This window comes from Dendrobates tinctorius, unplaced genomic scaffold, assembly GCF_039654945.1.
Source record: "Dendrobates tinctorius isolate UK_male_01 unplaced genomic scaffold, ASM3965494v1 ptg000129l, whole genome shotgun sequence".
NCBI classification, from domain to species: Eukaryota; Metazoa; Chordata; class Amphibia; order Anura; family Dendrobatidae; genus Dendrobates; species Dendrobates tinctorius.
Window position 1 is genome coordinate 35,084,868 of NW_027361797.1, and position 21,461 is coordinate 35,106,328.

The 21,461-nt window shown below is 41.8% G+C and overlaps 1 protein-coding gene across 2 annotated transcripts in view; it reads left to right on the forward strand.

Annotated features, from left to right (window-relative positions):
* The window catches only part of TMC5 (transmembrane channel like 5), a 116,462-nt gene that overhangs the window by 40,802 nt on the left and 54,199 nt on the right, over positions 1-21,461 (forward strand). For both annotated transcript variants that reach the window (XM_073542954.1, XM_073542955.1), the window contains exons 3-9: positions 1,255-1,445; positions 2,275-2,367; positions 4,428-4,520; positions 11,263-11,365; positions 13,468-13,555; positions 18,092-18,340; positions 19,066-19,217. In XM_073542954.1, the coding sequence (XP_073399055.1) occupies positions 1,255-1,445; positions 2,275-2,367; positions 4,428-4,520; positions 11,263-11,365; positions 13,468-13,555; positions 18,092-18,340; positions 19,066-19,217 (969 nt within the window). The remainder of the gene's footprint in view (positions 1-1,254; positions 1,446-2,274; positions 2,368-4,427; positions 4,521-11,262; positions 11,366-13,467; positions 13,556-18,091; positions 18,341-19,065; positions 19,218-21,461) is intronic.

Genomic DNA, 21,461 nt, shown 5'->3' on the forward strand with positions numbered 1-21,461 from the left:
AGGACAATTCTTTTTGTGTTTTTTTCATTTATGACAAATTAAATGAAGATAATAATACCAAAGAATTTGTGTTTGCAATCATTTTCAGGAAGAAACTGAGTATTATCTGACAGAATTGCAGGGGTGTCAATACTTTTGGCCACAACTGTACAGAGGCCTCCAACATCCTGTGACAGATTCCCTTTAAATAGACAATGTTATGTAAAATAATGAAAATAAAAAAAATTAAATAAATTAAAAGAGAAATGCGAACTACCCCATTTTATAAAAACAAAGCATATCCAGCGTTGATCCATTTGTAAAAGTCTGATGTAGAAAAATATCAAATTATTTAAACCACAAAATAAATGCTGTAAAGAACGAAAAAATAAATAAAAAATGGCCGTTTTTCAGTTTCCACATTTTCCCCACAAAAATACAATTAAAGATGATTAAAAATGTTATATATTTTATATACAGCTCTCTTGACAGAAAAATATAAAAAAAAGTGACAAATCTAGGGAAATTGGTGACAAAAAACATAACTTATTTTGCTTGATTTTTTTAAGTCTTTAAAATAATAATAAAAATCTACACAAGTGTGGTATCTACGTCATCGTAATGACCTGGAGAATCATATTAGCTGGTGATTTTTACTGCACAATGAATGGCATAAAAACAACACCCAAAATTTTTTTTTATGACTCTTGGAAGAAAGGGGAGGAAATAAGTAAAAACGAAAATAGGTTGTGTGCTTAATGGGTTAAAACTATATACTAATTGAATAGTGAGGAAAAGTATTTGTCTGTGATTATAAAGAAAAACAAAACATAGGTTTCAAAAAGTGTAGTAAGTGTAACCTATACGTGTGAGAGTGGGGACGCCGCAAAGAACAGCTCCTTCTCTGGAGGACATGACACAACCATTTATTACGTGGTCACTCAGACACTTCAATGGACTCCATGTCATTTCTGCAGTATGATCAGTGGTCGGACAGTCTATTTAAGAGGGTTTGTGGTGATGTGGTGGCCGCAGAAACTTTCCCTAAAATTGTATTGATGTGCTGCTTGTAAAGCGACAGGCTGTTGCATGGCAACGGGGGGGCCATCTTATACGTGTTACCTCATACCACACAAAATGGCCGCCACTGCTTCATTCTTTCTGATGTGCTAGACACACAGTGTTTACATGTTTATTGAGTGAATTTTGAGCGGTTGTGATTTGTTTTTTTTTTACATTGTTTAGTTCCATATTTTCTTTATGAACCACATACAGGCCTTCCTACAGGCAGCAGTCACCCTTTCACAACAACCCATATGAAGATGATGATGCCGAGTATCCGGCACAGAGGAGAGGCTGGATGGGAAATCGGGGACCAATGAATGCTGTAACGTTAGACATGGATTATAATCAGCAAATACCCAGATATCCTCCATCATCAGACGAGCCCTACAGCGTTGGGCACTGTGAGTAAAAAAAATTAGATTTTAACACTTTGTTTTTTAATGTTGAGATTGTTTTACAATTTATAGGGACGGCTATAAGGATGATGTGTTTTTTAATAACCTTCCATTTAGTGATGTACATGTAAGTCACCCATCTGTACATGTAGGTCACATCATAAATGACTGGTGATGGCTTTGTTGCACAACTGACACATACAGTCATGGCCAAAAGTGTTGGCACCCTTGAAATTGTGCCAGAAAATGAAGTATTTTTCCCAGAAAATGATTGCAATTACACATGTTTTGTTATGCACATGTTTATTTCCTTTCTGTGTACACAAAAAACTTAAAAAAGGCAAATTGGACATAATTTCACACAAAATCCCCAAATTGGGCCAGACAAAATTGTTGGAACCCTCAAATTAATATTTGGTTACACACCCTTTGGAATAAATAACTGCAATCAATCGCTTCCTATAACCATCTACAAGCTTTTTACATTTCACAACTGGAGTTTTTGACCACTCTTCCTTTGCAAATGGCTCCAGGTCTCTCATATTTGAAGGCGCCTTCTCCCAGCAGCAATAAACTGTGGACTTTATCCTCAATCACAAATTTATATAACATTGAACTGGGTAGATTGTTAAATTAATAAGATACCGCCATTGCCTGTACATAGTGATACAAGTATATTGTGCAAAGTACTGCTCATATAAGAGGGTGGTGGCCCACCGGAGGATTCTCCAGCTCTCCTCTGGGCCAGTCCAAGCCTGAATATGGGGGTAGTAATTTCCACAAATGTTGTCCCAGGCTTTGATGCACATTTATTATATTTTAATTTTTTTCTTAGATAATCCTTCATTTGAAAATGACTCAAATGTTAGGTCATCTTACTTTGATGAAGACCAGGATGCTGATAGTGCAATTGATGTGTCAGAAGGAGGTATGTATTTCTATGCAGCTGCTACATTCAGGTCAGGAGAGCAGACGGCCAGTCCGAGGATTGCGATGTGATCCTCAGGTAACTAAGGCTGAGTTCACATTGCGTTATGGGTATGCGTTTAACGCATCCGTTACATAGCGGCACTAACGCTATGTAACGGATGCGTTAACACACCCATTGGCCGCAATGATAGTAACGCATCCTAACGCATGCCTAATTCGGCATGCGTTAGCGGTGATGCGTTACTTTGTGACGCACCCGAGAACGCGGACTACCACGTTTTCGGGTGCGTCGTGTCTAACGCACAGCAAACGGATGCGTTCGCTATGCATAAACCTGTATGGCTAACGCACGGTAGCAAAATGCTACTGTGCGTTAGCGCATACATTAGCGGTTGGTGCACAAAAGATGCCAAAAATGACATCTGCATTTGTGCATCCGTTTAACGGATACATTAAACGTATGCCCCTAATGCAATGTGAACCTAGCCTTATATAGCAGTCTGACTAACTCACTGATGGGTGGGTGGGATTATGGAAGGAGGAATATTCATTTTGCATTTACATACGCTTGACTTGACGATGCCCGACTAGAAATTTTCCGGGGCCTACAGCAACACAACGGGACCACGTACAGTTATAAAAGTTACATATCCTGAAAGAGCTGCCCAAGCCCTATTTCAGGATACCATTAGTATGGTACACAAAAAGGACCTGACAAATTCCCTGTAACCAGCCCAATTAGTAATCTTGTAATTTTCACACTGGTCACTATGGCTTTTTTAGATGAATAGTTCCTGTCCTTTCAAGAAGAATTCTCAGAAAAGCTTTAGTCATCACAGGCATGATTACAACGCCTCTATACACAGCTGATGACACAGGATCCTCCAATAACAATAGGTGATATCACAGCTCCCTTTCTCCCCCTCCCCTCACAATGATCTTTGCACACGCTTATTAGATGCTGTAATGCTAAAGATAGGGTTGGAGACTGTGCATTGTGGCTAATGTACATGTAAAGTTTTTGAAGCAACTGCCAGTGTGAAGAAAATTGCAAGACTTTCTCGTTTATATTTTTAATACAGATTGTGATTATATATATATATATATATATATTTTATTTTTTTTTGAAAGATACATATCATATAACATAAATCAAAAAAGCCACCTGAGGATCTGTAAAGTATCAATTTTTTTCACATTTAATTTGGAGTGCTGCCTATTTTTCTTGATTTATCACCTAAAATACCGTAGCTATATCCATAATCCTAATTCAAAACGGTCACTTCAATGAACATATCCGACCAAAAAATCATCATGGCAGGTACCATGAGGATTAAAGAAGTGAGGTAAAAGGATAAATTTAAAAACACAAATTTTATTGATTACCAATTTAAAACAATGATTAAATCACATTAAAGAGACAGGGCAATTTGGTCTCCAACATAAAAGGGGAAGAAATGAACCAGCAAAAAATAAATATTTTTTTCAAATCTCAATAAAGTGCATAGTGCATAAGTAGTCAAAAAGATCCAAGGTCCACAGTGCCTATAAAGCCCTACCAATATGGCTTATACTCCAGACCCTGAGTACCATCCGCACATGAAGCGCTCACTTTACGCATGGTGGGCATAGCCACATGCGTAAAGTGAGCGTTTCAATGCAATCCTATGGCGGTGGAATCGCCGCGATTCCGCAGAACTAATGGACATGCTGCAGGTTTTTCCGCTATGCAATTCCGCATCGGAAAAATCCGCAGCATTGGCACAGCAACTGCAGAATCCCATACGATTCCATGGCATGCGTTTTGTTAGCGTCTTTTAAGCGTTTTCGCTGCGGAAAAAACGGCGGAAACGCTTAAAAAAAAGCAACGTGGGCGCACATCCTAAATGTCTTGAAAATAAAAAAAAATTCCCGTAGATTTTCTGCTAATTAGAATTTAACGGTATTGTGAAGTACTATTAGCACAAGTATCAGTTCTACTATTAATGGCTTATATTAAAAAACGTAAGATTTTTGTTTTACAGAACAGTTTTAATTGTGTTTTTTATTCTTTTTAAGTCTTTCAAAGAGGACCAATACGACTAAGGCCTTCAACAATCGTAGGAGTAGACCCTTCCCTGGAACGGCAGATAGAGAATAGCAACAAACAAGGTGAGTAGTTATGTCCAGATAGTCTATGTCAAGTGAGTCAATTACAATTCACGACCAGCGACAGAAAATTTGCAACCGGCGACAGTTGAGTTAGGTCACAGGTCACAATACGAGATCATAAAAAATCATTAGATATGATGCTGTGAATGCGATACAGAGGAGGACTGAGACAGAAGAGAACAAGAACATTTTGAGGGCCTTTTGCTGTCCAATAGTTCATCATAATGCACCCCTTTATATACTGCTTTGGAGGTGGAAGTGGCCTCTTTTCCATTTTGGGACCTTCTTTACAACAGGCTGCACCAATGGTATGGCCGACAATTTACTGATTATTAAAATTTGCAACCGTTCTTTTTTACAGCTCGTTGCTTAGGAGACCGAACACAACTACTGTCTAGCTTACAAACTCTGCACTGAAGCTGCCCAGGATTAGGAGTTAACAGCGCGCTCTAGCGATCCTGGCCTGCTTCAAAGCAAGGCTTACAAACTCAATAGAAAAGAGCTTGTAAATACTGAGCACATTTTCTGCTGTTTTGTAGCAGTGGTCGATCTCCAAAGCAACGAGCTGTAAACAAAAGACATTATTTGTAAGCATGTCCCTGCACTTTGACTGACAGCCGGCCATGCAGTGATTCACTGCACTGTGAGCTCTCAGTCAGAGTGCCGGAGTGTGCTTACAGACGCCGCTCACACTGCTGTGAGAGGTGACTGTAGCCAGGCCAGCACACCTGTATGACAGAAATGTAGGGATGTTGACGGTCTTAGGCTAGTTTCACACTAGCGTTTCCTGGAGCTGTGGAGGGATGCGCACGGCCGCCGTGAAGCTCCGCCCACGGTCGCACCTCCTCCAGTCAGCTCCGCCTATGGACGCATGACGCTGCATGCGACCTGCGTACCCTATCTTTAGCATTGGGTGTGCAGGCCATGCGCAGGTATGCATTTGCCGGTGCATGCGTCCATTTGACGGTGCGCCGATCGCACCAAAATTCAACATGGTGCGTTTGGCGCTGGTCGGTGCACCGTCAAAAGGACGCATGCGCCGGCAAACGCATACCTGCGCACAGTCTATGGGTCGCCCTCCCAGGGTTGGCGGGGTATTCGGTTCCGGGCCCGATGAGCTTCAATAGGAGATGTCACGGCAGCTGGGACCCAGCCTGTGGCCCTGGGCGCCCATTGTAAAAAGGGGGAAAGCTCAGTGTGCTTATGGTGATGAAAGTTTATGAATGAATGAGACGTGACGCCACCTGTGGTGTTCGGCAATGAAGATGTTAAGCTGACGCTGCAGACAGATCCTCTGGGACAGATGGTGTGGTGCAGCAGTGATGTTATAGCCCTCCACAGGCAGGGCTGTAGTCCCAGGGCAGTGTAGGTGAAGTGACACTTAGATGGTGCTGTGTCAGGCGCAGGGGGATGTAGCAGTGCTAAGCAGGTTGACGCAGGAACAAGTGGAGGACACCAGGGCAAGTAGTTCCAAAGCTTTACTCACAATCTGTTGTGACACAAGAGCCCGCATCCGTGCCGTGACCTCCGGGTCAGGAGCTCAGCCAACCTCCAGGCAAGATGAAGTCCTCCTTTCCAAAACTCCGCCAACATGTGCCTTTTCTGAACGTCTCCCTTATTGCGCATTTAGTGAAGTACTCACAGTACTGAGTTACACTGGAGATCTTCCTGTCAGATGTTCTTATGAACTCTACTTGTACGGCAGACAGCTGTAGCCTGCTTCGGGGACTCCTTACTTACCTAGTCCCGGCTCACTCACGATGCTGTTGTGCCCCCAAGTCTGGTGTGGGAATAAAGTGGTGACAACTTCTATTCCTCCGGTGTCTGCTGCAGGACCATTAGTATCCATACAACCTCGGGGACCGGACCCCGGCCTCGCGCTTTGAACTGGGGAAGGGTTCTCCTCTAACCCTAGTCCTTAGTTCTCTTCTTCTCCTCACGTTCCGTACTAATCCTTTCCTTCTTATGGAGAGTTAGGCTTTCTATCAATGTTCCTTTACTGTGCCAGCGGACCCAGGTCACTGAGGTCGGCTGCAGCACTTCCTTCCATCCATCCCACTTCGGGGATCTTCTCTCCTCCTCTGACTCTGTCAGACTCCTGTGACAGACAGACTGACCAAATCCTACACTCTTCCCGCTCTTTCAGTGCAAAACTAAACTCCACCCGCTTCACAGCACGCTTCGTGTTCCAAGCAGGGAGCCACCAAAGGGTGCTTTGCTACACTAGTATGTTGTGTGGGATGCAGGTGTTGGAGTGTGGTCAGGTGTCTCCACCTTACCTGGATGGTGGGGTACCACACCTCAGGAGGAGGTGCAGTACCTCTGTGGCGACTGAACCCTCAGGGGTGCCACATCTGCATACCCAATGCTAAAGCTAGGGTACGCAGGTCTCATGCAGCGTCATGCGCTTGTAGGCGGAGCTGACCGCAGGAGGTGCGTACGTGGGCAGAGCTTCACGGCTGCCGTGCGCATCCCTCCGCAGCTCCAGGAAACGCTAGTCTGAAACTAGCCTAACTCTGTTCCTGCCTCTGAAGACAACAGACGCACTATGTGAATACCGTTGTGCAGGTTTATATGTAAAAGTAACGTGTGTCTAATGTAATGTATTAGAGTGATGTTCAGTATATAAGATGTTGATGCATAATGTGAATATAGCATAAGGATAAGCTTGGGACAGCATAGGATATAGAACAAGGATAATAGATTTAGCATGTAAGATAGGAAATGGTTAAAGTCAGAACTAACCCAGTGGGTGGGCACCAGTGTCAATAAAAAGGTGGGCACTTCCTGGTAAGAAGGAGTTCAGTGAGAAACAGTGAAGTGCTTAGTGAAGGCCAAGTTCAGGTGCAGTGGGCTGCTAGGGGCAGCATGTCGCATATCCTAGGCAGTGGGAGGCATCACTAGGATCCCGAGTGGTTGTTCCTGTAATGTCCGGATCCTAAGGTCTAGCTTAATGGCTGCCTGGCACATCATGTCCTAAGAAGCACAGTGGAAGGTAGACAAGGACCTGCATAGACGGACGGTGATGGCCATTCCAAGGTGCACAGTCGAAGTGGAAGAGAAATTCCTGAGACTGACAGAATTAGTGGGCTTAGGGGTAGTTGAGGACGAGCTAGCAACAAGGCTGAAGAAGAGTTGTCCTAAGGTGGAGACAAATGTTTATTGCTGTGCCCCATCCCACCTGTCACCACCTGATGAATTGGACTATCGAACATCTGCAAGACATGCAGTCGCGGGGACTCGAACATAATATTCGAGCATGCCGAAGACACTCGGTTACCACCAATAACACCATATCCGAGCACGTTCACTTATCACCAATACAGACCTTCAGTTTGTGTGCAAAAACCATTCATGTGAACTACCAGATTGACTTGTATCGGTCCGCGTTCTATCCTTTTGGAGCCCATTTTGCATAAAGATAGAACACGACCAAGCCCTAAGGCCATATGAAAATTCCATCCAATTTTCACGGCCGAGAATCGCAGAAATGTTCTCTGAACAGTGATTCGTATGTCATCCGCGTGCAATGCAAGGATGCGATTTTCTCACATCTAAGCGTCCGTGTGACATCCGTATGGCGAGATTTTCTTGCAGCCTTGAAAAATGGACCTAATATGGGTCCCGTCCCTAAAAAGCATGAATAAATAATGTGGAAGCCTATTTATTGACTCCACAAGTTCCGTCCTCCAAGCGAAAAAAATTGCGTGGGCTCCTGCGCAATTTTCTTCATCAGACAGGGAAAGCCAATGGCCAGGGCCGATATTTCTAGCCTGGGAAAGGGTTATCTTCCCAGGCTATGAATATCAGTCGGCAGCTGTATATTTAGCCTTTACTGGCTATTATAATAGGAGACCCCCCAAAAAATATGACGTGGGGACCCCCTATTATTAATAGCCGGAAAGGCTACGTAGACAGCTGCGGACTGATATTCATAGCCTAGGAAGGCGCCATGGATATTGATTCCCTCTGGCTAAAAATACCAGCACCCAGCCGCCCCAGAAAAGGCGCATCTGTAAGATGCACCAATTCTGGCACGTAGCCTCTCTCATCCCACTGCTGTGTAGCGGTGGCATATGGGGTAATAAGGGGTTAATGTCACATTTGTATTGTAAGGTGACATTAAGCCCGGTTAATAATGGAGAGGTGTCAATGCAAGAAAAAAAATCGCATAGCACTCGGACCAAGCACACACACTTTAAGAATAAAGTCTTTTAATGCAATAATTAAACACACAGGTTTTCCATCTTTATTACACTCCTAATCCAAGCGAAGCCCTCGTTCTCCTGTAAAAAGAAAAAAAAAAAAAAAAAAGCAACTATATCCCATACCTGTCTGCTGTACAGTCAAGTCCCACACTGCAATTCAAATTAAATAGTTTACAACCGGGAGTGGTGCAAATGCGACCGGCCCGGCTGTAAACCACTGTGGAATGACTGAGAAGCTGCCTGCGCAGCCTCCCAGCTTGACCAAAGATGAACTCTGTAGCGTGGGAAAGTTTCTGAACATTTTCCCACGCTGCCAAGTTCACCGCGGGTCAGGCGGGGAGTCTGCGCAGCCTTAGTGACTAGCGCTAAGTACACCGGTGCGTATTTCTCTCAAGTCACACGCATGGTCTGTGTGTAATCTGTTTTTTTCTCGCACCCATGGACTTGCATTGGCGAATCTCGGCCATAATACAGTGCAAATCGCAGCATGCTGCGATATCTCCTGCACGTGTAATACGGCCGAGAAAAAAGCGGGTGATGGGAGCTGCCCCATAGATTAACATTGGTCCGAGTGCTATGCGATTTTTTTTCTTGCATAGCACTCGTCTGTATTTCTCTTTAGTGTGACTCTGGCCTAAGAGGAATCTTTGTAATGTTATCAATGACGTTGCAGGTTTCCCTAGTAATGACCCAAAGGACGCATGTAATTAAGTGTCTGATGGGTGGGCAGAAATGGGGTTAATAAAAGTTTAAAGATTTACTCCTATGCCTTTTTCATACTTGTAGAAACACAGAACATTTCCTAAAACTAAGATGCCTGGAAATAGAAGGTCTCATGTTTTCTTCTGTTCTAAGTTCTTTTCAGTTGTTTCTTCCCGTTTGCTTTATACAAAAGACAATGGTCCGTACGACCCCCAGTAGAGCTGTCCCAAGTTGTCCTGGATGTCTGGATGAATAATTAGTCTAGTTAAGCAGCATTATATGTGATTGATCTTTGTATAACAAAGCACTGGAGTCTTTTAGGAGCCTCGTAATGATGGCGGATGTGTTCTTCGAAAGCTGTATTTCCTAGGCTGATATATTTACTTACGGTCCATCTTCATTGTTATTGCCTCTTTTTTCCAGCCAGTATCCTGATAAAATGTATCCTAGTGGGATTCTTCCTGTTTTTCCTATTTTCAGATTATGAAAAGGAAAGAATGTGGTGTCTCATTTTCCTGACCAAGATAGAGCATTGTTCTAAAAGTTAAATAGCACTGTGCTGGCTATATGTAAGGATAACGTAGAGGAAAAGCAAGGTGTTACTACAGATAATAACAGACAGTGAAATGCTGGCCATCTTTGTAACTGACTCATCGTGGGTTATGGTTAAGACTTCATTCAGACGTCCGTTTTACGTGTGCGAGCACCAACCATGGTTTTCACGGATAGCACTCATACCTGTGATAATCTATAGGGCTGTTGACATGTCCGTAATTTTTTGTGATTATTGCAGAATTTCGGAAACATGTACTGTTTTGATCCAAGTGTTGGCAATTCAAGTCTATAGGTTTGTGAAAAAAAAGTTAGCACTCGGATGCCATCTGAGTGCAGTCCGATTTTCACAGACTGTCACATAGGAGAAGGTGAAGAAACATTTTTTTTTATTTTTCTCCATCTATGAGAAAAACCAATGACCACATTAATCAAACTCTGTTCAAAGTCTTCTGATCTAGATAATTAGTCTGTATTTTCCCGTACAAGAGAAGAATGGACATCTGAATGAGGCCTAAAGATGAACCAATTGATTCCACTCAAATAGAATTTGTGTTGTGTCTTTTAGGAATTTGCTAAACAATATCCAATTCGCTCGACAGTTGTGTGAACTGCCTAATATGGCCGCTGCCATTTTACATATTGTATAAGATTATATTAGCCTGAGAAGGATCAAATGACCTCAGGTGCATCTGTTCAGACTTCTTCATAATGCCTTCTAGCTGCACATCACATGGCATAGCGCAGCCAATCAGCCAATATCATCCTATATAAAAGCAGAGGCAGGGAATGCAGCAGTTGTTTAGTGCTGAATCTGCATAGTGAGATGACATCACATCTTAGCAATAGAGAATAAGCCATATAATACTGAACAAACTATGCAGAAAATTTGTAACAGCACATCAGTGAACATCAGTTATCTGTTAACCCATATACTGTATGTCGAGCTCACTTTGACATTACTAATGCTGTTTGCTTTAAAGAGCATGAAATGGGTTGAACTCAGTCCTAGGGGACCTCAGAGTGTTACACGCTTCATTTCAATGTAGATTCATCAAAATTAGGCAAAGCTTTGCAAATTCTTATTTGAAAAGATTCGCTCATAGCATTCACTCATCAGTGTCATTCTTTCTGTTATTAATCTCACCAGTGTGAATAGAACCTAAAAGATGTATCGGGAAATGTTATCTCATCGTTATGCATCTTGAAGAATGTATTTCAGTCCATAATTTGCATTGTTTTTCCTTTTTTTAAATTGATTTCTTTTTTTTTTCAATCAGAAAATGAAAAGTTGATACAAAAGCTAGTGGAAATGTCTGATGCTGACGTAGCCAAGGAAGTCCGGAAGATTCCGGTTTGTCTAAATGAGAAACGCGAGTTTAGGTAGGAAACGAATATAAGTAATAACATGAAAACCGTATGTTATACATGAAGCATAGTATTCTTTTCTAGATTAAAAACCAATTATAAAGAGCAGTAGAGTCTGTAACATCCACATCACAAAATAACTCCAGTTCTCCCAAGTATTTTGCATGAGGTTAGGCCAGTGGTTCCCAACCCTGGCACCAGGTCAGGTTTTCCTCACTCCTGTGGATAAATGCTGACTTTTAGAGATTGGAAAAACCCTTTAAGTTGTCTTCTTATTCCTATTTTACTCTACTCTTTACTAAGCAGTGTAGATGAGACAAACTAATAAGTGAGAGCCCCAATTCTGGAATCCCCATGGTCAGCACTTATTACAGTGGGAACTGCCTAAAAGAGTTTTCCAGTATTGTTTACTTTGGGAGATAAGTGGGGCTAGTAACATTGCATCTACTGATATCTGCCAAGTTGCATGCTCATGTGGCAGGTATCGCACTCATATCCTACTCTAATGAATAGGTCATGTGCGAGATATCTGCTGCTTGCTCCTGCGACCTGGCAGGTATCAGTATATGTGATGTCACTGGTCTATCACAGGTCTCGATATGGAAATTACCGAAAATACCCCTTTAAGCATCCAAACACTTCCATGAAGAGATCAATCGATCTCTGTGATGCTCCAAAGCAAGATAACCTCTTTCCAGAAATTCTCTGTTTTGTTGAAAAAAACCTGAAGGAAAGCAAGGTCTTGTTGCCCTCATCCTCATAATAAGTTAATAGGGTATTCTCAAGTTGCCGCTTGAGCAGCTCAGAGCTATGCAGTTTTCTTACAGTCTCCGGGTTTCTGGCAGGTTTTCTCCTCTTTGAGTGACTGTTCTAGTGAGTAGCAGAACTGTAGAGTTAGTAGAACTCTAAAGCTCATCACATGATCTGCTGTAACACATGGGGTATTCTCAAGTTGCCGCTTGAGCAGCTCAGAGCTATGCAGTCTTCTTACAGTCTCCGGGTATCTGGCAGGTTTTCTCCTCTTTGAGTGACTGTTCTAGTGAGTAGCAGAACTGTAGAGTTAGTAGAACTCTAAAGCTCATCACATGATCTGCTGTAACACATGGGGTATTCTCAAGTTGCTGCTTGAGCAGCTCAGAGCTATGCAGTCTTCTTACAGTCTCCGGGTTTCTGGCAGGTTTTCTCCTCTTTGAGTGACTGTTCTAGTGAGTAGCAGAACTGTAGAGTTAGTAGAACTCTAAAGCTCATCACACGTTCTGCTGTAACACATTCAGCTGTCTGTGGTTTGTTCTTGAGTCTGTACTGTTATCACTATATTTACAAGTAGTCATAACAGGGCATTCAAACAGACAACTCAGGACAGTGAGAGCCATGATTTTGAGACCTGCTTTGAAAACTTCAGATGGTGAGGACTGGTGATGTTGCAGGATTTATAACAGCGACTTTTCAGGAGCGGAGAGGGTGGAGGTGAGCAGCTAACTGCTGTATAGAAATTGACTGGCTGGAAAGAGTTGGCTGAGATATTAGAAGTTAACTTTCTCCTGTAATGTAACTACTGCGCATACTCGGAAAGTGTCTGGGCAGCGACTAGTGGCCAAGCTCCATGGAAACCAGCTGTAGACTATGAAAGATATAAGCTCTCACAGCAGGAGATTGACAGTAGATAGAAAAAGCAAGTCAATTGCAAACTTGCTTATGTTCATACTAACTAATTAAAGTAATTTAATACCTTGAGAATATCCCTTTAAATCTTCCTGTGTGTGTGCATGCTAGTTTAAAGTGTACATACAGGTATCGACCTGTTCTCGAAAAAGCCCTCCTTTCTCTTATGCTCATGCCTTCACTTGCATCTCAGCTTCTCTGCTGCGATAGACAGATTATGCTTAAAAACAGGCAGTAGACAGCAATTTAGACAGAAGAGAGGGACCTAGAGGTCATCACTTTGGAAATAAATAAATTAAATAAAGTGTTTTGCAGATTTTGAATATAATACATTATCTATCAGGTGTCTGAAGGTCAATAGTGATCATTTACATATTTTATTCTATTTTACCTTTTTACTTAGGCCATTTCTTATGATAATTTAACGATTTGAACTATTATATGACTCTCCACAGGCACAAGGTTGTGAAGCTGAAGCAGAAATCTTTACAAAATGTCTCACAGACGAACTGCTGCACCGGATGTCTCCTTAGTATTAAATTGGTAGGTAAAATATTTGTATATGTGAAGAAAATTAATCATCAATGTAATTATCTAAGGGGTCAATGGTGATATTACCTTTCATCTGTCCCCTACACCTTACATGCATACACTTGAAAGGACTTTTAAAGACGTTCTATTAGTGGCCATACCCTGTAATACATGTCATCATGTAGCGATACTATTTAGGACAAGCGGCATTGATCCTCGTATATACATCAGACGAGGGTCCTACATAAGTGACGAGTATATGAGATTTTCACAGCAATGGTTTCAGGCAGTTTAGAACTTCTAGACATCTTCTGTTCTTTAGTTATGTTCTTAGATTGTGATGATGTATTTGGTAGCTCGCTAAGGTGTTTTCTACCATCATCAAGTACCATGAGATGTAGCATTATACAACTATTATTTTTCCTCAATTATTATAGTACAATTATTCATGCTTTCTAAATGGAAAAGTCAGACCTGGATTTGCCTGTAGGTGCAAGTACATACACTAATAATGACAATTAGGTTGTGTTTTTATTGTGTTTTTGTTTTCCTTTTGACTGTGCCTAATAGTGACATCCTTCACCCTTAAACAGATGACATGCTAGGCTTATAGAGGCACCCATAAACAGATGCCATGCTAGTCTTATAGAGGCACCCATAAACAGATGCCATGCTAGTCTTATGGAGGCACCCATAAACAGATGCCAAGCTAGTCTTATGGAGGCACCGATAAACAGATGACATGCTAATCTTATGGAGGCACCCATAAACAGATGACATGCTAATCTTATGGAGGCACCCATAAACAGATGCCATGCTAGTCTTATGGAGGCACCCATAAACAGATGCCATGCTAGTCTTATGGAGGCACCCATAAACAGATGACATGCTAATCTTATGGAGGCACCCATAAACAGATGCCATGCTAGTCTTATGGAGGCATCCATAAACAGATGCAATGCTAGTCTTATGGAAGCACCCATAAACAGATGACATGCTAGTCTTATGGAGGCACCCATAAACAGATGCTATGCTAGTCTTATGGAGGCACCCATAAACAGATGCCATGCTAGTCTTATGGAGGCATCCATAAACAGATGACATGCTAATCTTATGGAGGCACCCATAAACAGATGCCATGCTAGTCTTATGGAGGCATCCATAAACAGATGCAATGCTAGTCTTATGGAAGCACCCATAAACAGATGACATGCTAGTCTTATGGAGGCACCCATAAACAGATGCTATGCTAGTCTTATGGAGGCACCCATAAACAGATGCCATGCTAGTCTTATGGAGGCATCCATAAACAGATGCCATGCTAGTCTTATGGAAGCACCCATAAACAGATGCTATGCTAGTCTTATGGAGGCACCCATAAACAGATGCCATGCTAGTCTTATGGAGGCATCCATAAACAGATGCCATGCTAGTCTTATGGAAGCACCCATAAACAGATGCCATGCTAGTCTTATGGAGGCACCCATAAACAGATGCTATGCTAGTCTTATGGAGGCACCCATAAACAGATGCCATGCTAGTCTTATGGAGGCACCCATAAACAGATGCCATGCTAGTCTTATGGAAGCGCCCATAAACAGATGCCATGCTAGTCTTATGGAAGCACCCATAAACAGATGCTACAGTTGTGGCCAAAAGTATTGACACCCCTGCAATTCTGTCAGATAATACTCAGTTTCTTCCGGAAAATGATTGCAATCACAAATTCTTTGGTATTATTATCTTCATTTAATTTGTCTTAAATGAAAAAACACAAAAGAGAATGAAGCAAAAATCAAAACATTGATCATTTCACGCAAAACTCCAAAAATGGGCCAGACAGAAGTAGTGGCACCCTCAGCCTAATACTTGGTTGCACAACCTTTAGCCAAAATAACTGCAACCAACCGCTTCCGGTAACCATCAATGAGTTTCTTACAATGCTCTGCTGGAATTTTAGACCATTCTTCTTTGGCAAACTGCTCCAGGTCCCTGATATTAGAAGGGTGCCTTCTCCAAACTGCCATTTTTAGATCTCTCCACAGGTGTTCTATGGGATTCAGGTCTGGACTCATTGCTGGCCACCTTAGAAGTCTCCAGTGCTTTCAAACCATTTTCTATTGCTTTTTGAAGTGTGTTTTGGGTCATTGTCCTGCTGGACGACCCATGACCTCTGAGGGAGACCCAACTTTCTCACACTGGGCCCTACATTATGCTGCAAAATTTGTTGGTAGTCTTCAGACTTCATAATGCCATGCACACGGTCAAGCAATCCAGTGCCAGAGGCAGCAAAGCAACCCCAAAACATCAGGGAACCTCCGCCATGTTTGACTGTAGGGACCGTGTTTTTTTCTTTGAATGCCTTTTTTTTCTCCTGTAAACTCTATGTTGATGCCTTTGCCCAAAAAGCTCTACTTTTGTCTCATCTGGCCAGAGAACATTCTTCCAAAACGTTTTAGGCTTTTTCAGGTAAGTTTTGGCAAACTCCAGCCTGGCTTTTTTATGTCTCGGGGTAAGAAGTGGGGTCTTCCTGGGTCTCCTACCATACAGTCAGTTTTCATTCAGACGCCGACGGATAGTACGGGTTGACACTGTTGTACCCTCGGACTGCAGGGCAGCTTGAACTTGCTTGGATGTTAGTCGAGGTTCTTTATCCAACATCCGCACAATCTTGCGTTGAAATCTCTTGCCAATTTTTCTTTTCCGTCCACATCTAGGGAGGTTAGCCACAGTGCCATGGGCTTTAAACTTCTTGATGACACTGCGCACGGTAGACACAGGAACATTCTGGTCTTTGGAGATGGACTTGTAGCCTTGAGATTGCTCATGCTTCCTCACAATTTGGTTTCTCAAGTCCTCAGACAGTTCTTTGGTCTTCTTTCTTTCTCCATGCTCAATGTGGTACACACAAGGACACAGGACAGAGGTTGAGTCAACTTTAATCCATGTCAACTGGCTGCAAGTGTGATTTAGTTATTGCCAACACCTGTTAGGTGCCACAGGTAAGTTACAGGTGCTGTTAATTACACAATTTAGAGAAGCATCACGTGATTTTTTTTCGAACAGTGCCAATACTTTTGTCCACCCTCTTTTTTATGTTTGGTGTGGAATTATATCCAATTTGGCTTTAGGACAATTCTTTTTGTGTTTTTTTCATTTAAGACAAATTAAATGAAGATAATAATGCCAAAGAATTTGTGTTTGCAATCATTTTCAGGAAGAAACTGAGTATTATCTGAGAGAATTGCAGGGGTGTCAATACTTTTGGCCACAACTGTATGCTAGTCTTATGGAGGCATCCATAAACAGATGCTATGCTAGTCTTATGGAGGCACCCATAAACAGATGCCATGCTAGTCTTATGGAGGCACCTATAAACAGATGCCATGCTAGTCTTATGGTGGCATTGTAAACTTTATCATTCCCTATCCACTGATGCCATTATAGCAAATGGGTAAAAGTTTCCCCTGGCATATGTTTGTATATCCTTCACTCATAGGCCGTAATGGAATTATGCAATTACTTTATTTATTTTACTTATTTGTAGCACCATCATATTCCACAGTGATGTACAGAAATTATCATCACTGTCCCCATTGGGGTTCACAATCTAGATTCCCTACCTTTGGACATTTGGACCTATTCATATAATGTATCATAAAAAGCTGATGAAATGAAAATGCTCATGACATATCCATTAAACAGATGCCTGTGAAGGATGCTATTCCGTGGAGAATGCCACAGATTTCCATGTTACAAAAATATATACTGTGTACGATGTATATATCTATTTTTTTCGTTGAACTATTCCATACCTTTTTTTTGTTGTATTGTTTTATACCAGTTAAAAGCAAAAAAACTCTCTTTTGGCTCCTGTCTAATAATAAATCCCTATGGATACATTTATTGTGTAGGGTTTTATACATGGCAATGTAAATTTTAACCTTTCAGTTAAAGACACAATAACTGTTCTGCTGAAAGGTTGACTGCTGAAAGCCCAAGCAGTCACGAGATTGGGGCTCTGGAGCCCTCACTACAATGTTGAATGGAACAGAGTTGTGAATGTATGGGCTCTGCTCCAGTCAGTTTTGCAAAGCTACTTGGACAGCAATGCAAAGCACTTAGCTTTCTCGAGCAGTCCCATAGACAATGGATAGAATGGAGGTTGAGCTTGGGCATCTCATTTCTGGACAGCAATGCACAGCCCCTTGGAGTCCATTGCAAAGCGCTTGGCTTTCTCCAACAGTCCCATAGACAATGAATGGAAAGGAGGTTGAGCATGCACTCCTCAGCTTCGGGTAGTGTCGCAAAGCACCATTTTTGGGGTTCCAGAGCATCGATCTCAGGATTGCTGGGGGTCCTAGTGACCTAATGCCCCCCAGTGGTTAACCCCTATACCCAGGGGAAAGAGGGTAACTTGATTTTTTGGGAACAAGCCTTTAATTCTTTAGATTAGGTTAATTAAAAGTCTTAATGAAGTGGTGGTTGAGGAATCAAGACTGCTGGTAGAACTATCTTGTTCTCATCCACGTTTGTCTTCCTCATCAGTCATTACGGAGATCCAAGCAGGTGACGTCAGAGGTATTTGAGGCACTCCAGCTTTGGCAAGGCACCCTGAAATCCATAGGAGGCACGTTTGGAACAAGTATACTCTCTTACTTCAATTTCATCAAGTGGCTGCTGATGTTCAACATCTTCTCGTTTGTGGTGAACTTCAGTTTTATAACCATTCCTCAGTTTGTTGACATGGCACCGAACAACTTATCGTTCACGGGTCTTGAGCTTTTAACAGGAGCGGTAAGTATGAAGAGAAGAGGTTAATTCTCAGTAAGATCACAAGTTACAGTATGTAGAAGAACCCTTGTGTCCAATACAGAGGGCTATGTAGATATTTATAACATGGGTGGCATATTCACCACCGTTGCTACTATCTTAGCCAGTGGCTTGACTATTATCGATGCAAAGGTTGCAGTCGCACCCTGGCCCTGAAGCCTAGCATGGCTCAAAAGGTCTCATTGACTCATATGAGAAGACCAATACTATTAATGACCCGTGATAGTTGGGGGGCTCTGTTTGAGATTTTTCGTTCATGTCAACCTTCAACTTACGTTGATCTTCAATCATTTATATATCTCAGGTTCACAGAAGTAAAATTTAGCTTGATTTTAAAGAGGTTGTTTGGGTGTCCCCTAATATTTTTTATATGAGCCCAATTAGTGACTGTCAAGGCCACTGATAGGCTGCAGTGGGCAAAAGCCATCTCCTCTGGAAAACAAGTCTGGAAGACTAGAGGGGACCTAGGTTGTGCTTTGGAAGCATGACAGGTAATTGGTACATGAGAATACATTTTATTTTTTATTTTTTAGTCCATTCTAGCCCCAGTTAAAAAAAAAATACCCCCCAGCCAAAACAATAAAATAAAAAAACAAATGAAAAAGGGTGGAGGGGGAAGGATCAACCTTTTAAATTAGACCCCTCGTAAATGGAAACTTGCTTGAAAATATATCATTTTTTCTTTTTAGGGCTACTTTGAAAAGACAGTTATGTACTATGGATATTATACAAATAGTACCATTAATAAAGATACCAGTCTTGCTCCATATAATATGCAGTTAGCATATATATTTACCATTGGATTGTATTTGGCAACCTGTTTTCTCATCCTACTCATCAGGTAAGATGATCTGTCATTTATTCTCAGACCCATTATGTGACGACACAGTATTTAATCTTAATTTTGCCAGATGTATATTTTCAGTAGGCCAGGAGACATAGACTATTGTTCATTAGAACCAAAGTTTAGGCTCATATGAACAGTGACCTAAACGTTGACTCTAATGAACAATATTCTAGGTCTCCTGAGCTACTGAAAACATATGTCTGGCAAAATTAAGATGAAATGCTGTGCTGTCACACTTTAGGTAGGCACAGGCATTATGCCAGGACTCAAACATGCCATACTGTATATACTTATTCATTTATTAGGTGTGCACATTGCATTGATTTTTTATTCTCCCGTTAATGTAATTATATAGACCTTGGCTGGTCATACACAACTATATCCAGCCTAGGCAATCCTCTATGAACAGACCAGTTTCTAGGCTGATGCATTACTATAGTTACTGTATATACTGTCACTGCGTAAACCTATAATGCATAGTATACATTGCAGTTTGTAACCTATAGGCAATGTATGCTGCTGTATGGCTAAATATTGGCATAGTTTAGAGCCTACTCCTAGCATTTATATCTACTGGAAAGCTAAAGCTGGCTGTACATATGAGGCAGCTCACAGACAAATGTTCATTTACCAGACACTCATCTTTCCTGACTACCCCATACATATGAGCACTCATTCGAGCGTTCTTCTGTTATCAATGGGGAGAGAGGAGAAAGTTATTACCTCTGACAGCAGCTTACCTCCCCTGAAAACAAAATGATTGGGCATTGAAATTCCTGCTGCCAGCTCCTTCTTCCCCCTTACATCATTGTTAATGGGATATTTTGGACGTCCTTATACACTTCAGATGTTTGACTGTTCCACCAAAATCAGTGGTTTCATCCAGGGGAACACATAGAAACCACTGGATCGCAAGGTAACAGTCTTAATTGGGGGCCCCCTCCGCCTAAAAAATCTTTTCGGGCAGAGTAAGCAAGGTCACAGCACATAGGTGCTGTCACAAAAGAGACTCCCTACTTTTAAAGAAAGTATTGGGGTAATTGCAAAGTATTTTTGTCCCTATTGAAGCCCATTAGCGTTCTCACCCATTCTTTTCATGGCTCCTGTAGAGTATGATGGCAAGAAAAATTGCTCTCCACTTACCGTATGATACCCTGACAGTATCCTCCACATGCACAGTAGGAGGACCCCACAATGCCCCCAACAAAGTATGATGCCCTTATAGTGCCCCGAATAAATTATGATTACCCCATAGTTACCAACACACAATATCATGGCCCCCATAGCCCCTCACACAGAATGATGGCCCACACAGCCCCCGTGACACTGTATAATGGCCCCTCACACAGTTCAATGTCCAAAAGCCCTCCAGTTAGATGACTTCAACAGTCTCATACACAGAACCCCGACTTTATGGTTGCCATGTTGTCTGCTGCTATTAGCAGTACGCCATTGGATTCAGACAACCTTCATCTAAGATGTATGGGGCCTTTAGACATGGGATGTGAAGAGTACCGTATAAATCTATGGCATGACACAGGTGTGGACAGAGCCTTAGCTCACAATTAACTGTCTAGACTGGATACAAATGTATGCATCTGTAAGCTACTGAAATGCCCTGCACATGGGGTAAGCGACATAGTGAATCAGAAGAACTACACTACATTTCTAATTGGAGGTATTGGCTAATATTACTATTATTACACCTACTACATATGGGGATAACATCTCTGAAAGGGGAATATCCCTTTACCCCAACCTAATTTTCCATCTATACATTGATTATGATGCTTTTGATAATTGTGATCCATTACTGACTGACTGCATGGCATATCTCTGTAACTCTGAATGGCAGTGGATTTCCAGGTTTCATGGATTCTGTTCTTGCTCTTTACTAACATAGCACAGCGTAATTATTTAGATATGTAAGAAGAGCATGGAAAGTCCAGAACATGAAGCTCAGATCTCTGCAGCTATTAATTCTTAAGTTAAGCTTTGAGCAGGTGTTAAGAGGTTAATGTTCCCCTCCTGTAACAGTATATGTTGCAACTATGAACTAATATTTTCCATAAACCATTAAATGAAAGCAATACCATTGGCATTCACCTGCATGCTCTGCTTATTTGCATTCACTTTTCCTTTAAAGGAACTCTAAATCATGTGTTCTATTGTGGCCTGTAAACAATCATCAGGCAGTTTTGGACTGGTGTGTCAAGGGCCCCACTAGTAGTATTCATT